The sequence below is a fragment of the Sus scrofa genome, chromosome 7 (assembly GCF_000003025.6).
Source record: "Sus scrofa isolate TJ Tabasco breed Duroc chromosome 7, Sscrofa11.1, whole genome shotgun sequence".
In the NCBI taxonomy this organism is placed as follows: domain Eukaryota; kingdom Metazoa; phylum Chordata; class Mammalia; order Artiodactyla; family Suidae; genus Sus; species Sus scrofa.
The window spans coordinates 59,278,284-59,291,055 of record NC_010449.5 but is presented as its reverse complement, the minus strand read 5'-3'; the positions used below and the strand labels follow the sequence as shown (position 1 = coordinate 59,291,055).

The following is a 12,772-nucleotide window of genomic DNA, read 5'->3' as shown; positions in this document are numbered from 1 at the left end:
CTGGGTGGGAAAGCTCACTGCTTTTCCAGGTCTGGGCAGAAAGAGGACCACTCCCATTGGGTACCAAGAGCCAGTTGCCCAGTTGTTGACCCCTGCCCTGCTGGCCATGGCCCAGAGCCCCTGGGACACCTCCAATTTCATAATGTCTCCCTGCTGAGAAGCTCCAGACCCCTGCCCCACCCTCCTCTTTCCCCTGCCCAGGCCCCAGAGCCCTGTCTGGCACCCCAGAGACCACACTGATGCTCCATACTGTTTGCCACCCCCAAAGACTCCAAGGCACCCAGGCTAGCTGTCTGGGCAGGATTGATCACCCACCAATACCAGGTACTGGTCCCCAAGATTGTTAAACAAGGCCAAACACCCCTGCCCCCAAGAGGATGAGACGGAAAAAGAAAAAGGTGAGGCCTGGGGGCATGGATCAAACACCTGCATGAAATCATCTGTCCTTCAAAGTCCATTGTTTTGTTGCTCCTCAATCATGACTGGAGAGCCTTTCTCTAGGCCTCAGTTTTCACAGCTGTGAAATGGGGAAGGAGGTGGGTTCTGTGGCTCTTCCAGGTGAGGTGAAGTGTCCTACACTCCTGGAATACATGGATCTGAAATGCAGAGTGTTTGCAGGTGAATCAGCTCAACCTGGTGATTTCAGCCATTATAGAAGTTGGTGTGGATTTTAATGTAATCAAATCTATCATTCCTTTTCTTGACAATTTTTGCTTTTGTGTGCTTTTGAAAATCCTTTCCTGCCACAGACATCACAACTATTGTTAGTACCATTTGCTAGTACTGTTGACGCAGGTTATGAGCCCAAGCATGTATCCACTGGGACCCAAAGAAAGCACGTCACGTCCAAAGAACAGCTGGTGAGAGCAGAGCAGAGACAGCAGAAAGTGGGGGCAGATGGACCCTGGTTTTCCAGCTCTGTCCCTGCGAACTAAGCTGTGTGCTTTGGTGCAAGGGCTTTCTTGTCTCTAAGCCTGTTTCCTCACCTATAAAAGGACCTCACCATGGCTATTGTAACTCCCAGGCAAGAGAAGGAACATAAGGGACCATTTTTAATTCAAAGCCCTTGTGATACAGCTGGTGACACAGAGGCCTCTGGAGTGAATCAGCCCAAATGACCGATCAGGGCAGCCAGACCCCCTTCTTCCCAGCCCAGTGCCCCCTTCTCTGGCCTCTGGCAGAGGCTCTCCAGCTGGCATGGCTCTTAGATCCAGGGACATTCTGGAGGGTAGGACTGCGCTTCCTTGCTTCTCATGGCCTCCCAGATTGCTAGGGCGGAGGAGTGGCCAGGGAAGGATGGAAGAGTCTGTCTCCTGCACCTCTCTCCCAACCAGAGCCAATTTGAGTTCCTGTCCAATAGACCATTAACTCCTTCCTTGCTGGTGCAGTCTTCCTACCCCCACCATGTCCCCTCCCCCCACCACACATATCTCCAAATGCCCTGGGTGATGGGCAGTCACAGGTCTCTCAGGACGTCTGCTGGCTAATCCTGGCTTATTGAGGGCAAGGCAGACTAGAGAGTGAGACATTGGAATCAGCTGCTCCTGAGCCTGCCCACGTGCTGGGCCCCAGTGGAGCAGCTGAGAGGGTTGGGCTTTGGGGTCAGGCGGGCTTGGGTTCTCACAACCCTGTCCTGCCAGGACTGGCTGAGTGGCCTTGGGCAGCAGTAAGCCAGCCAAACCTCTGCCTGAAAATACTGTCCACTGCTTTATGCAACCTAGCAGTGCTGGGTGAGTTAACAGGGCATAAGCCTATGGCATATCCAGCTCCACTTCTGGTCAGAAGTGTGTTCAGAGCAAGTGAATTGCCTCCTTAGGGTTCATCTCGCTCCCACAGGTGAGTTTATAGGAACTTAGACTTGGTTTCATCATCAGCCACGGTTTACTCCCCCATATGTAGACTAGCAAGTACATTTTCTATTCCCTGGTAAAGTCTCCACCACAGGCCTGGGAAGGGCAGGGGTTGGGGGTGGGGTGCGATATTGGTCCTGATGTAGGCACATGTCTGAGGAAAGCTTGCAGATTCCCTTCCAGACATAGGCAGGAAAGAGGGGAAAGCAGAAAGGTTGGCCCATTGTCCCCCACCCCCCTCCAGGCCTCCTCCTTGGTCCCAGACCTTCCTGGCCCTGAGCCCAGCCTGCCCAGTGGGCACGTGCCTACCAGCCGCACCAGGAAGTACCAGCTGGGCAGCTGGCCTCATGCCCCAAAGTGAAGCACGAGCAGTTCTTGCCAAGCCCCCTGCAAACTTTATTTCCTGTAAGGCTGTCCCAGAGGGGAGGCATAGAGCATGTGTAGGACAGAGAGGATGTAGAGGAGGTACCACTCCCGACTTGGTCTGTAAAATGCCTTGTTGGACTTGGGGCTGCCAGGGAGTCAGTGAGCCTTCGGACAACCGCTGTACTGCCATCCCTTCACTTCTAGGGCCCCAGGGAGCTCACGAGGGCTTGGGACTACTATCTTCAGGAGTTCCTGGGAATCCAGGAGTGGGAGAGACATAGTCACCTCTCCTGACCTTGCTGCAGGAATCTTAGGTCAGTTCTTGGGAAGACTCAGTTACAGACCATTCCAGACAGTCCCAGTGACCATGTGGGAACATTAAGGCTCAGATCTCCCAGATCGTTGGGGGCACAACTGGAGAGAAACCTAAGGCTCTTGACCCCTAGGCTGCTGGTCTTGCTCCTATTTCACCAAACCAGAAGATGGAACCTTCTGGGGAATGAATGGGTTATGGGGTGTGCAGTGAGGATGGAGCGCTGGGAAGGCAGCTGCTCTGATCTGTGTGGGTGGGAGTGGCTCTGTGGCTGCTTCTTCCCCTTTCCCCCTCCCCCTGGCAGGGACTTCTCCCTCCCGCTCCTCCCGAATGGCCTGGAATGGAGGAGGGGGGGACCTCAACACTTCTGCAGATGGTGGTGGCTCCTGTGGGGTCCTGGGTTGGGGGAGGGGCTCCTTAGTCCAGGGGAAGGGAAGGAGAGTCTCTGTAGGGCTAGCCCTTCTGGGGTTGGGAGGAGGGTAATGTTCTCACCTCCCGTCTAGTCATCTTGTTAGGCAAGGACCACAGCCTGTACTTTCTGATAAAGAGTCAGATGTGAGGCAGTGAGGGAAGCAGCCACAGTGACGAACATGTAGGGAAGCGCCATCCAGGCAGAAGGGACAGCCAGGGCAAGGGCTGGGAGGCAAAAGCCAGCCTGGTGGGTGGGATTAAACCACTAGAAGGTCAGCGTGGTTGGAGCGAGTGGGCAAGGGATAAGACAAGTCAGTTTCCTAGGCTGGAGGGTCCTCGCAGGCCGCAGTGAAGCTCTGAGTGAAACAGGGAGCTACTGTAGGATGTTGAGCAGAGAGGTGATGTGATCTGATTAAAATTTGTAGAGCAACCCTCTGGCTGTTCTGTGAGATGAGGGAGGGCCAGAACAGAAATAAGAGAGCAATGAGGAGGCAAGTGCAAGAATCCTGTGTCTTAGTCCCAACTGGAGATGTTGAGAAGGGGTTGGATTCTAGACCTGGTTTGAAGGTGGGGCTGGCAGGACGTGCTGACGGATTGAAGTAGCACAGGAACTGCATGCAACAGCCATGAAAAGCCCTTCCCTTTCCCTCTGCCTGGAGGCTTCCCGGCATCAGGAGCTACTGTGCCAGGACCCCCAGGCTCAAAGGGGAACAGTGTATGGGGAACCTGGGCCCTCGCACAGGAAGCAGGGTGGGTTTCGGACAGGCTGGCCCAAGCATTCATCATCCTGTTGAGGAAAATGATTCAGAGCACAGCTGGCTTTGGGTCCCACCATAGTGAGAGGCAGAGCTGGTTTAAACTCAGCCCCTCCCAACACTCGGTCTTTATCAGGACAGAGCCAGGGGACCCAACCTGTTGAGGCTGCCATGAGCACAAAGCCTGCCCAGGACCAGACCCTCACTCTTCTCTGGGCCTCTGGCTCACCTTGTTCTCCATGGTCTCTGTGGACTCTTCCCACCCCTGCCAGCGCCTGCCCTGGAATGCAGGATCTCCCAGACCAAGCTTCTCTTGGGTCAGCCTCCAGTGCTCCCTCCAGGGCTGCACCCCCACCTGAGGAGGCCCACTGCTCCCCTCCTAGGGCCAGGAGGACACCTCCGTGGCCTCTCACATCAGCTGGTGCTGATTAATCAATGGAAGGGACAAAAGGTGGGAGTGGCTTCCTGCCAGATGAGGCTTAAGGTCAACTGTGTCAATTCCAGGTACTGGGAGTGAGTGGGAGCCAGCCAGGAAGTGCAGAGGGAGGACAGGACACCCCAACCACAGCAGCCCCATGTCCCTAACCCAGCTCTGCCACCCTTCCTGATTCCCCACTGCCTCCTGAGTCAAACTGAGCCTGCCCTGGGCCTCAGGAGGCTCCCTCCCCTTCTCACTTTGCTGCCTCTGCTCAAGGTTCTGCTTTCCGGCTTGTGACTCCACAAGCTGCTGCACCATTGAGCCCCTGCACATGCGTCTGCTTGGGACAGCCCGCCTAAGAGGCCCCTGTGCGGGCACCTCTCCTCTTGCTTGGTCTGCAGGGTTTCTTGGGTAGAAGATGGATATAGATGAGGCATCTGGGAAAGACACATTCATTCATCTCCATTAATTGCTTTGGGTGACTTCATGGATGTGGATAAGCCTTATAAACTATAAAGTGCTATGCACAGGAAGGACCTGAGGTGACAAATGGCCTGGGGTGAAGTTATAGAAGGCAGCAAAGCGGGCTGATGGCCAGTACTTCCAAAGCAGGCAGATTTAGAAATCACAAGGAAAGGTACCAGCAAAAGCAGAGGCTCAGAGGTGGGACTGGCCTTGAAAGGTGCAGTCCCCTGTCTGGTTCTGGAAGTGATGGGTCCAGGACTGGGGGAGGCAAGAGGGAGACAGAGATGTGGAGTGTGGGAGAAAGGAGAAAGTGGGGTCAAAGGTGACTGCTCCTATGGTTCCAGATGTGGTATGGGGATGACAGAGGGAAACAGCCACTTGGAGGGGAGCTGTGACAGGGCTGGAGTTAGAGGGAGGTGGTAAAGGGAGGTGACCACACTGGAAGAGGCCACTCAGCCCTGGCTTTCTCCACAGGTCACTGAGGGCCCAGAAGACCCCCCGAATACCTCCCAGAATGTGGACTCTGTCATCAGCCACTTGGCTCCCCCTAATAAGGAGATCATCACAGTCACTCTCCATGGGGCCACCAACCTACCCACCTGCAAAGATGGCTCTGAGCCGTGGCCCTTTGTGGTAGTGTAAGTAGCTGGCTAAGAGTGGGGGCAGGGGACAGTGTCCAGGCTGGGACACAGATGGGTATTTGGAATATGAGCACCCAAAGGTTTGGGCTGGGACTGTAGTACCTGGAGGGGAAGCCAAGTGTGAATCACACAGGGGCTCTGGGCTCTGCAGATGTGAGGCCTGGCCCTCCTCCCTGCTGTGTGGGCCGGGAAGGGAGGCAAGAGCCACTCCTTGACCCCACAACCAGCTGACCAGGGTTTGGCCACAAATCCAACTCAAGGGTCAGGGCCCCTGGAGGCAGAGGCCTGGGCTGGGCTCAGTGGGAGGTAATGGTCAAGGGAAGGAGAAGACCTAAGTCTGGCCTCTCCCAGCCTCCTAGTGCCCCATCCTACCGCACCCAGTCCTGGGGTAGGGTCCTCACAACCATCCTCCTAGGCCCTCCCCACTTCTCCAGTCATTTCTATCACAGGGGCTTCCCTAATTCCGATCCTATTATGCACGGCCCCCTCCAACCAGCTGTAGTCAGGGCACACACCTCTCACAGCCTGGTGGCCAAGTGAGGTCCGCCACGCCGTGTCCACTGCCCACTTCATGGGCCTCACTGCTCTTGGAAGGGCATCAAGGGGCAACAGTCTCCAGCCAGCAAGCCTTCTATATGGATGTTGTACCTGGGCTCAGTCTTGATTATCAAGCCCCCTCCCATGAGCTTGCCATCCCTTAGCCTCTTCTGTAGCCATTGGGAGCCTCCCCACAAGCTACCTACACCTCCCCTTCTCCACCTCTACCAGCAACACTCAGTGCCTGCCTGCAGGCTCTGCCCACACTTTCTCTTGGGGAGTGCCTGCCCCAACATCTTCTGAAACCCCACTTGCAAAGCCTTGCTTGCGAGCCTCTTCCTCCAGGCAGCCACCTGGGTTGAGCGCTGTCTCCTTTGGAACAGTGGCAACATTTGTCTGACATATTTATATAAATAAAGTTATGTATTGCCCCTCTGTCCCCTGAACTGGGGCTGCCTAGGACCGATCCCTTGTCTCCCTTTTCGTTTCCCCAACAATGTGCCCAGTATAGGCCTGAGCACAGACTTAGGGATCAAGGAGCCAGGCAAATACCCAGGTTACTATGACAACAAATCCACCCCCCCCCAACACAGACACACACCCACACAGAGAAAGGAGGATAGATGGTGTGTCAGAGCCCAACAGGTGAAACACTTGCCTGTCTCAAAAGCCCCACTTCCACTGCCCAGCTCCTCAGCCCTCCCCTCCCTCAACTCCATTTCCGTGGTGAGGAAGGACAGGTGGCAGAGAGCAGGCTTGGCAGGGAGCGGCCTTCTCCCCTCACTGCCTTCTCCCCTCAGCTATTTCCATAAACCAATTATCGCTGATCATCTCAAGAGATTGAGGCCCTGCCTATCTCCAATCCAGTCCTGGCGGCAGGGCGGGGAGTTGGGTGGCCCCTGGCTCCTCGACAGGCACCTCGACCTGTGCCATCACCCGGTTGCCATGGGAACACGCAGTGGGAGCCAAGCCGTTGAGCCTGGGTGAGGGGTGGAGAGGGGGTGGGGAGCGCATCACTGCACCCATCTCCACCCAGGGAGGGGGCAGGGAGCAGGCCTGGGCGATCCTGAAGCCAGCGTTCCAGGGCTCCAGGCAGCTGAGCTGCCACCAGCCCTGGGAGGTGCTAATGAGATGCAAATGAAAGCAGAAGGGAGGGCTTCTGAGAAAGAAGGCCCAGCTGTCAGGACCTGAAAGGGGCTTTCAGTGCAACCCCCCAGCCCCAGGCAGGAACCCCAGAGGGAGGATGGAGACCCTCAGAAGCCCTAAACCTGGAAAGAATATGTTACTTGTGCCCCATGTCTGATTCCAAATTCACAGCAACAAAGCATGCAATAGGCATAAGCAAGTCCACTAAAGTTTTCATTTTTCTCACAATGGATATTTTAATGCTTAAAATATATATTATATATTTAATATATATTAAATAATATTAAATCTTAAGTAACATATTATATATATATACATAATTTCATATTCTTCCAAAATAGTGTCTCCCATCTTTTTGTTGCCTGTGTTTTGGTGCCCTCAAGGCAGTCTCCTGGCTTTGTTTCCTACTCTCTGCCATCCTGTATTGTCTCCCTTCCAACTAGGCATGGGATCCTGGAGATTCCTCTCTCTGCCTAGTTCCACTGCCCTCCTCTCTGGATTGTTGCCTTCCCAGCAGGGGGGCAGCGGGGAGAGGGGATGGGGGTTGAAGCACAGGCCTGAGAGTGCCCTGAAGCCATTCAATCACTCATTGCATTAGCAGGGAGCAGAAGAGGGTTCAGGTTCAAAGATGAGGCCTCTCTAGTTTGGGGCATAGCCATTTCCCTTCACCCTGCAGGCTCTAGCCTTAAGCAAATCTAATAATAGGGTGTGTGCTCCAGTGGCATCTATGCCAGACCAATAGGTCCACTTGGCTCATTTTGTGGTTGGTTCTGTCTCTTTCCATCTGAGCCATTGACTTGCTTCCAGTCTGACCCCACTTCTCCACTGAAAGCCCTTCTCTAAGTTCACCAGTGATCGCCATGCCTAGCTCCCCATCCAGTGAGTATCTCATCTGGGCAAGAGCCCCTCAGGACCACTCATTCTGTTGGAAGCCCTTTCTTTTCTTGGCTTCCAAGATGCTCTGCTCTTATTTTCTTCAACGTGTACCGCTTTATCTCTTCTACCTGGTGTTAAATGTTGGCCTGTCCCAGGTTTCAACACTAGGTCTCTCCTATTCTCTGTACTCTCTCTTTGCATGAGCTCATCCCTATTGTGGCATCAGTAACCACATTCTTTTGCCCTCATCCAGTTCCTTGCCAAATCGTGTTGATTCTTCTCCTGTCTCAAATTTGGCTGCTTTTCTCTGCAAGCTCCACCACCTTAGGTTTCTGCACTTTTCTTCTTGTGGTACATCTAATATTGCCCCTCTTCAGATCCCCTCTAAAGGCAGGTTATCATTCAATACTCTGGTGCCATAGTACCAAAGGAACCCATGCTTTGAACCCTCCAATGGCTTCAAATTACTCCCAGGGTAAAGAGCAAAGGGTTCTTAACCCACTGGGCCACACTGGGAACTCCTATTTTTTATTTCCATACTCACAGCATGTGGAAGTTTCCAGGCCAGGGATCAAATCTGTGCCAACATGTTTGGGTTTTTGTCAGCCCAAGATGCTTGGGTTTTTATCAGCCCCTCCAGCTCCCCAGCAACCTGACCTCCCACCTCCCTCTCTCTGCTCCAGCCACACCTAATGAACTAACACCTCTCAATTCTCTAAGCAGACCCTCTTTCTCCTACTCCAGACTTTTGCACTCTCCCTGCCCCAGAACATTCTCTCTTCCCTTCCTCTATTTTAATCTTAGCTCAGTCATCACCTCCTCAAGGAAGCCCACCCTGACCTCCAGATCAGGCCACATTCTCCCCCAGTACATGCCTCCGAGGGACTATGTACTTCTCCAGGGTTGCAGCTGCAGTTTCACGAGTTTTATGTGCTTGTATGTGATTCTTGGCTTATGCTTCATCAGTGCCTCCCCACACTGTGTCCCACTAGTTCCCTGAGAAACCACGGGGTCTGTTTCCTTCACCATTCTATCCCTGCATTCAACACAGTCTCTGAAACATAGGAAGCTCTCAATAAATTGTTGTTGAATGAATGAGTGAATGAATCCAGTCCTGTTTCAAGCATACTCTGTGACTTTGGGAAAGTTACTTTACCGCTCAATGCCCAAATGCCTCTCCTGGGTACCTACCCAAAAAGCTGTAGAGAAGGTGGAGCCAGATAGTGGGAGGTGCTGGCAGCTTTAAAGCATGACATGGGGTGGGGGGCATATCCTTAGTAGCAGTCACAGTGGGCACATGAGACCTAGCAGAAGAAATCTGCCGGGCAGTGGAGAGAAGCTGAAATACAATCAGAAAACCCAGAGTCTGGCCCACAGCCCCAATTCCCTGTGTGACCTCAGGCCAGTCCCTGCCCCTCTCTGAGCAGGGACCTTCCCTTGGCCAGGTTGGCCAGCCTTGTCCTCCATGCTATTCCAAGCTTGCCAAGCTGGTTTGTGCTCTGGCCTGGGGAACAGTCAGTAAGTGCCCCAGTTGTACCAGACAGCAGATTCTGTGTCCAGGTCTGCTGGGCCTGTGGCCAGGCCCAAGGTCTCCCATGACTGGTATGGGCCGGGATCAAGGCTCTGGAGCCTGAGCAGTGTCCAGCCCCTGCCTCCCACCTTGGCACAGAGAGACCTGCCAGTCAGAGCACAGCAGGGACCAGGAAGGCAGTGGCCCTGACAGGTGGGGAGTACCCCAGCAGGCAGAGTGTGGGGAAAGGGCCAGCCAGGAGACAGCCTATGAGGTTCTGACCCTTGGCCAAAGGCTCCGTGGCTGAGCTGCCATTTGGCAGCCGCTTCTCTGACCACCTGCTGCACAGAGCTAACAAGCAGAGACAGAGCCCACACTGGAACGGGAAGGGCAACTTCCTCTGTGCACATGGGGCAGGCTTGGGCCCAGCTGGTGTAAGAGGGACAGGGCACAGATCAGGTCAGCTAGTCATACGCATAGGATCTTTGGTTTTCTTGGAGGACCCTGGGAGCCCTGACCCTGGCCCCAGACTGAGCCTAACAACTAATTGAAGACGATGTTTAAAGTAGAGCAGTTTTGTCTAAGGTCCTTGTAAGAGAGGAAGATTAAAGAAGATTGTGTTTTCCAAGTGTCTACCATAAACCTGTCAAATGTGCTAGGACAGGGTGTGTGCGTGTGTGATAGCATTGAATCATCACTGGATCCTGTGAGCTAGGTAACACTGGCCTCATTTTACACATGAGGTTACTGAGGCTCAGAGCATTTCTGTGGCTTGCCTAAAGTCGCAGAACTACTGGGTACCGAGACCAGGATCTGAGATTGCCAAATCCGAAAGCTCTTTCCACCTCCCTCTCTACCTTGATCGTCATGTCACCATTGTCCTTGGAAGTTGGTATCAGGGTCCTCACCCAGATTTGCAGAGAAGATCTGCTGACCAATCTGAAGACCCCTCCTGGGACCTGACTGCTCATACCTTCCCCTGTTGGTGGGTGGGCCTTGGCCAAAGGCCCCCAGAAGGCAGGAATTTGGGTGAAGTGGGTGGAGGCCCCACATGACTTACAGGTGACCTTTGAGCTTGTCTCAGCAGCCAAAGGGTTGGACTCAACAAAAATAATACTCACAGCAACAGTGGTCATGGGACAGTACCAGGAGTAAAGTGGCCCCTGTTTGCTGAGGAGGTACCATGCTGAGCTCACTTGGAGCTCAGTTCGTCACCCACGTGGTCTCTGAAAGAGCCCTGGGAGGCAGTTGCATTCGCCCATGTGATAGCCAAGGAGGCCAAGGCCCCGGGCAGTGAAGGGACTTGAGGAAGATCACAGTGCTGACCAGTGGGAGTGGAGCAGATGAAGATGACCGTCCCCATCTGGCCACTGACCCTTTGCCCTGACAGAGGTGTCCTGCCTTCTTGAAGCCCTTCTTTCTCTGTTTCCAGGACACCCTGTTCTGATTCCCCCTTCTTTCTCTGCCCACTCCTCTGTGGGGTCTTTTCTCCTTGTACCCTGTGACTGCCCACGTGCCCTGTTCAGTCCTCAACTCTCCGTCCTCGACTCTCCCCTGCAGCTCTGCTCTCCTGGGAGGTCTCCCTCACCCCAGGAAACCCCCTCCACCCCTATCCTGAAGCCTCCAGAGTGTCTGGATGCAGGTCAAGCCTTTTGCCTAAGCTCCAGCCCTATGGACCCACTGGTCGATGTCCCCTCTACCCCAGAGTCAGCCTTCCCCAAACTGGCCTTCTCATCCCCTCCTCTTCTGTGGCTGTCCATCCACCTGGAAACCTGTGAGTTAAGGGAGCCATTATCGGGAGGAGCTGAACTTAGAGGATGAGCTCACACAGTCAGTAGGCAGTGGGGCCAGGACTCAAACCCACATCCTGTGAGCCTGAGTGCTCATGTGGTCTCTCTGGCCTGGGAATACTGAGGGGTTTTAACCCTGTGGCCTCCCCTGACTACTCCCACAAAGGTGGGGACAGAGGGGCAGCTGTCCCTGAGTGAGGAGAAGGGCTGGTGGTCCTGACCCTCTTCGTCCCCCATCTCTCACTTTCTGACTTCCCAGGCAGCTCCAGGGCTTGTGGGGAGTGCTAGGTATATGCACAAGTGTTTTGTGCGTGTTGGAAAAGCAGGGCCTAGGGGGTGAGACCGTGAGATCATGACTACAGCTGGGGTCCATCAGGATGGTCAGGATGGAAGTCAGGAGAAGCAGACCCAGGATCTAGCCACAGGGCCTCAGGCTGGGACAGAGGCCAGGATCCAAGGGTCTCAAGACCCCAAGTTCCCAGAACCTCAAGGGGGCCCAGGCCCCACAGTTGGGCTCTGCTTCTCTCCTTTTGAGGACACACTTTTAGGCTAGAACTTGGAATCTGAACCCTCATCCCAGCCCAAGAGCTGCTTCCAGGATAGTACTAATGAGCTGCCACAGTTTAAAGTAGGGCCCCAGCAGTCTGGGCTGGGGGCTGGTCCAACAGAGCTGGAGAGGAGCCTCTGTCTCCACATGATTTTCCAAGGGTCTCTCACCCCTTCCTTCACTCAACAAACACTTGCTGGGTCCCACTGTGCACAGACTGGGAGCTGGGAACAACTGCAGCAGTGACAAGACCGGCCCCTGTCCTTCAGGGGCTCACAGTCTGTCAGGGGCCGGGGGTGAGTAAGTAGATAACTGTTCACTCACTTGTCCTGTGCCCACAGTCTCCCCAGGCAGAAGGTAGCCGAGCAGTCTCAGGGCCCCAGCATTTGGGTGCCAGGACCCCTCAGGGAGGCTGTCCCTTGGGAAGGGGGCAGGAAGCAGGGCTGTGTTGCAGGTCATTCTTCCGAGGTTGAGAAGTTCACCTGCATGTCTGCCCACGTTCCTCCTGCTCTAAGGCTGCGTCCATGAGAAAGGGGGTCCCCAGAAGAGGGGATGTTCAAGTGACCCATCAAGAAGGATTCCAAGTCATGGCAGATCCCCCAGCATTGTCTCACCCATGGCTCTCCCTTGCCCAGGGGACTGTCATTCTGTCCCCTAGGGCCATGGTATTGACTGACAGCTGGACCCTCTCTCCTCTGCCTAAGAAGATGGCTCCCAGGGCTTCTCCCCAAGCTAGGCCACAGGGTGGGCCACAGCTGGACATTCCAAAGGCTGGCAGATGGCACAGGTGGGGACCCTCCTTGGCCCTGCACCATCTCCTGTCTCAACAGAGAAGAAAGGGCTCTATGGAAAACAAGGCCATTCTCCCCAGGGAAGGATAGAGGATGTGACAGTGCCTGACAGACTGGGGCTTGCGTCTGGCTTTGGAACAGTTGCAAAACTCTGTGGGTTGTGGTTTTCCCCGGGCCATATGGAAAGACTACCCCTGCCCTGCTGCCTCCCTGAGCTGCCAGGGGGAGGGGAGCCTGTTGACCATAAGGGGCTCCCCTGAGAAGAGCAGGGCTATTTCAGATGAAAGTGTGGGTGGGGATGTGGGGAACAGCACTCTCGTTTCACAGGAAGATTTTTCCCTTTGCCAGAATGCTCA

The 12,772-nt window shown here is 54.5% G+C and overlaps 1 protein-coding gene across 1 annotated transcript in view; it reads left to right on the top strand.

The window, feature by feature from the left end:
- The window catches only part of LOC100152111 (coiled-coil domain-containing protein 33), a 71,763-nt gene that overhangs the window by 22,116 nt on the left and 36,875 nt on the right, over positions 1 to 12,772 (top strand). The window contains exon 4 of the mRNA XM_021100053.1: positions 5,053 to 5,216. Coding sequence (XP_020955712.1) covers positions 5,053 to 5,216 — 164 coding nt within the window. The remainder of the gene's footprint in view (positions 1 to 5,052; positions 5,217 to 12,772) is intronic.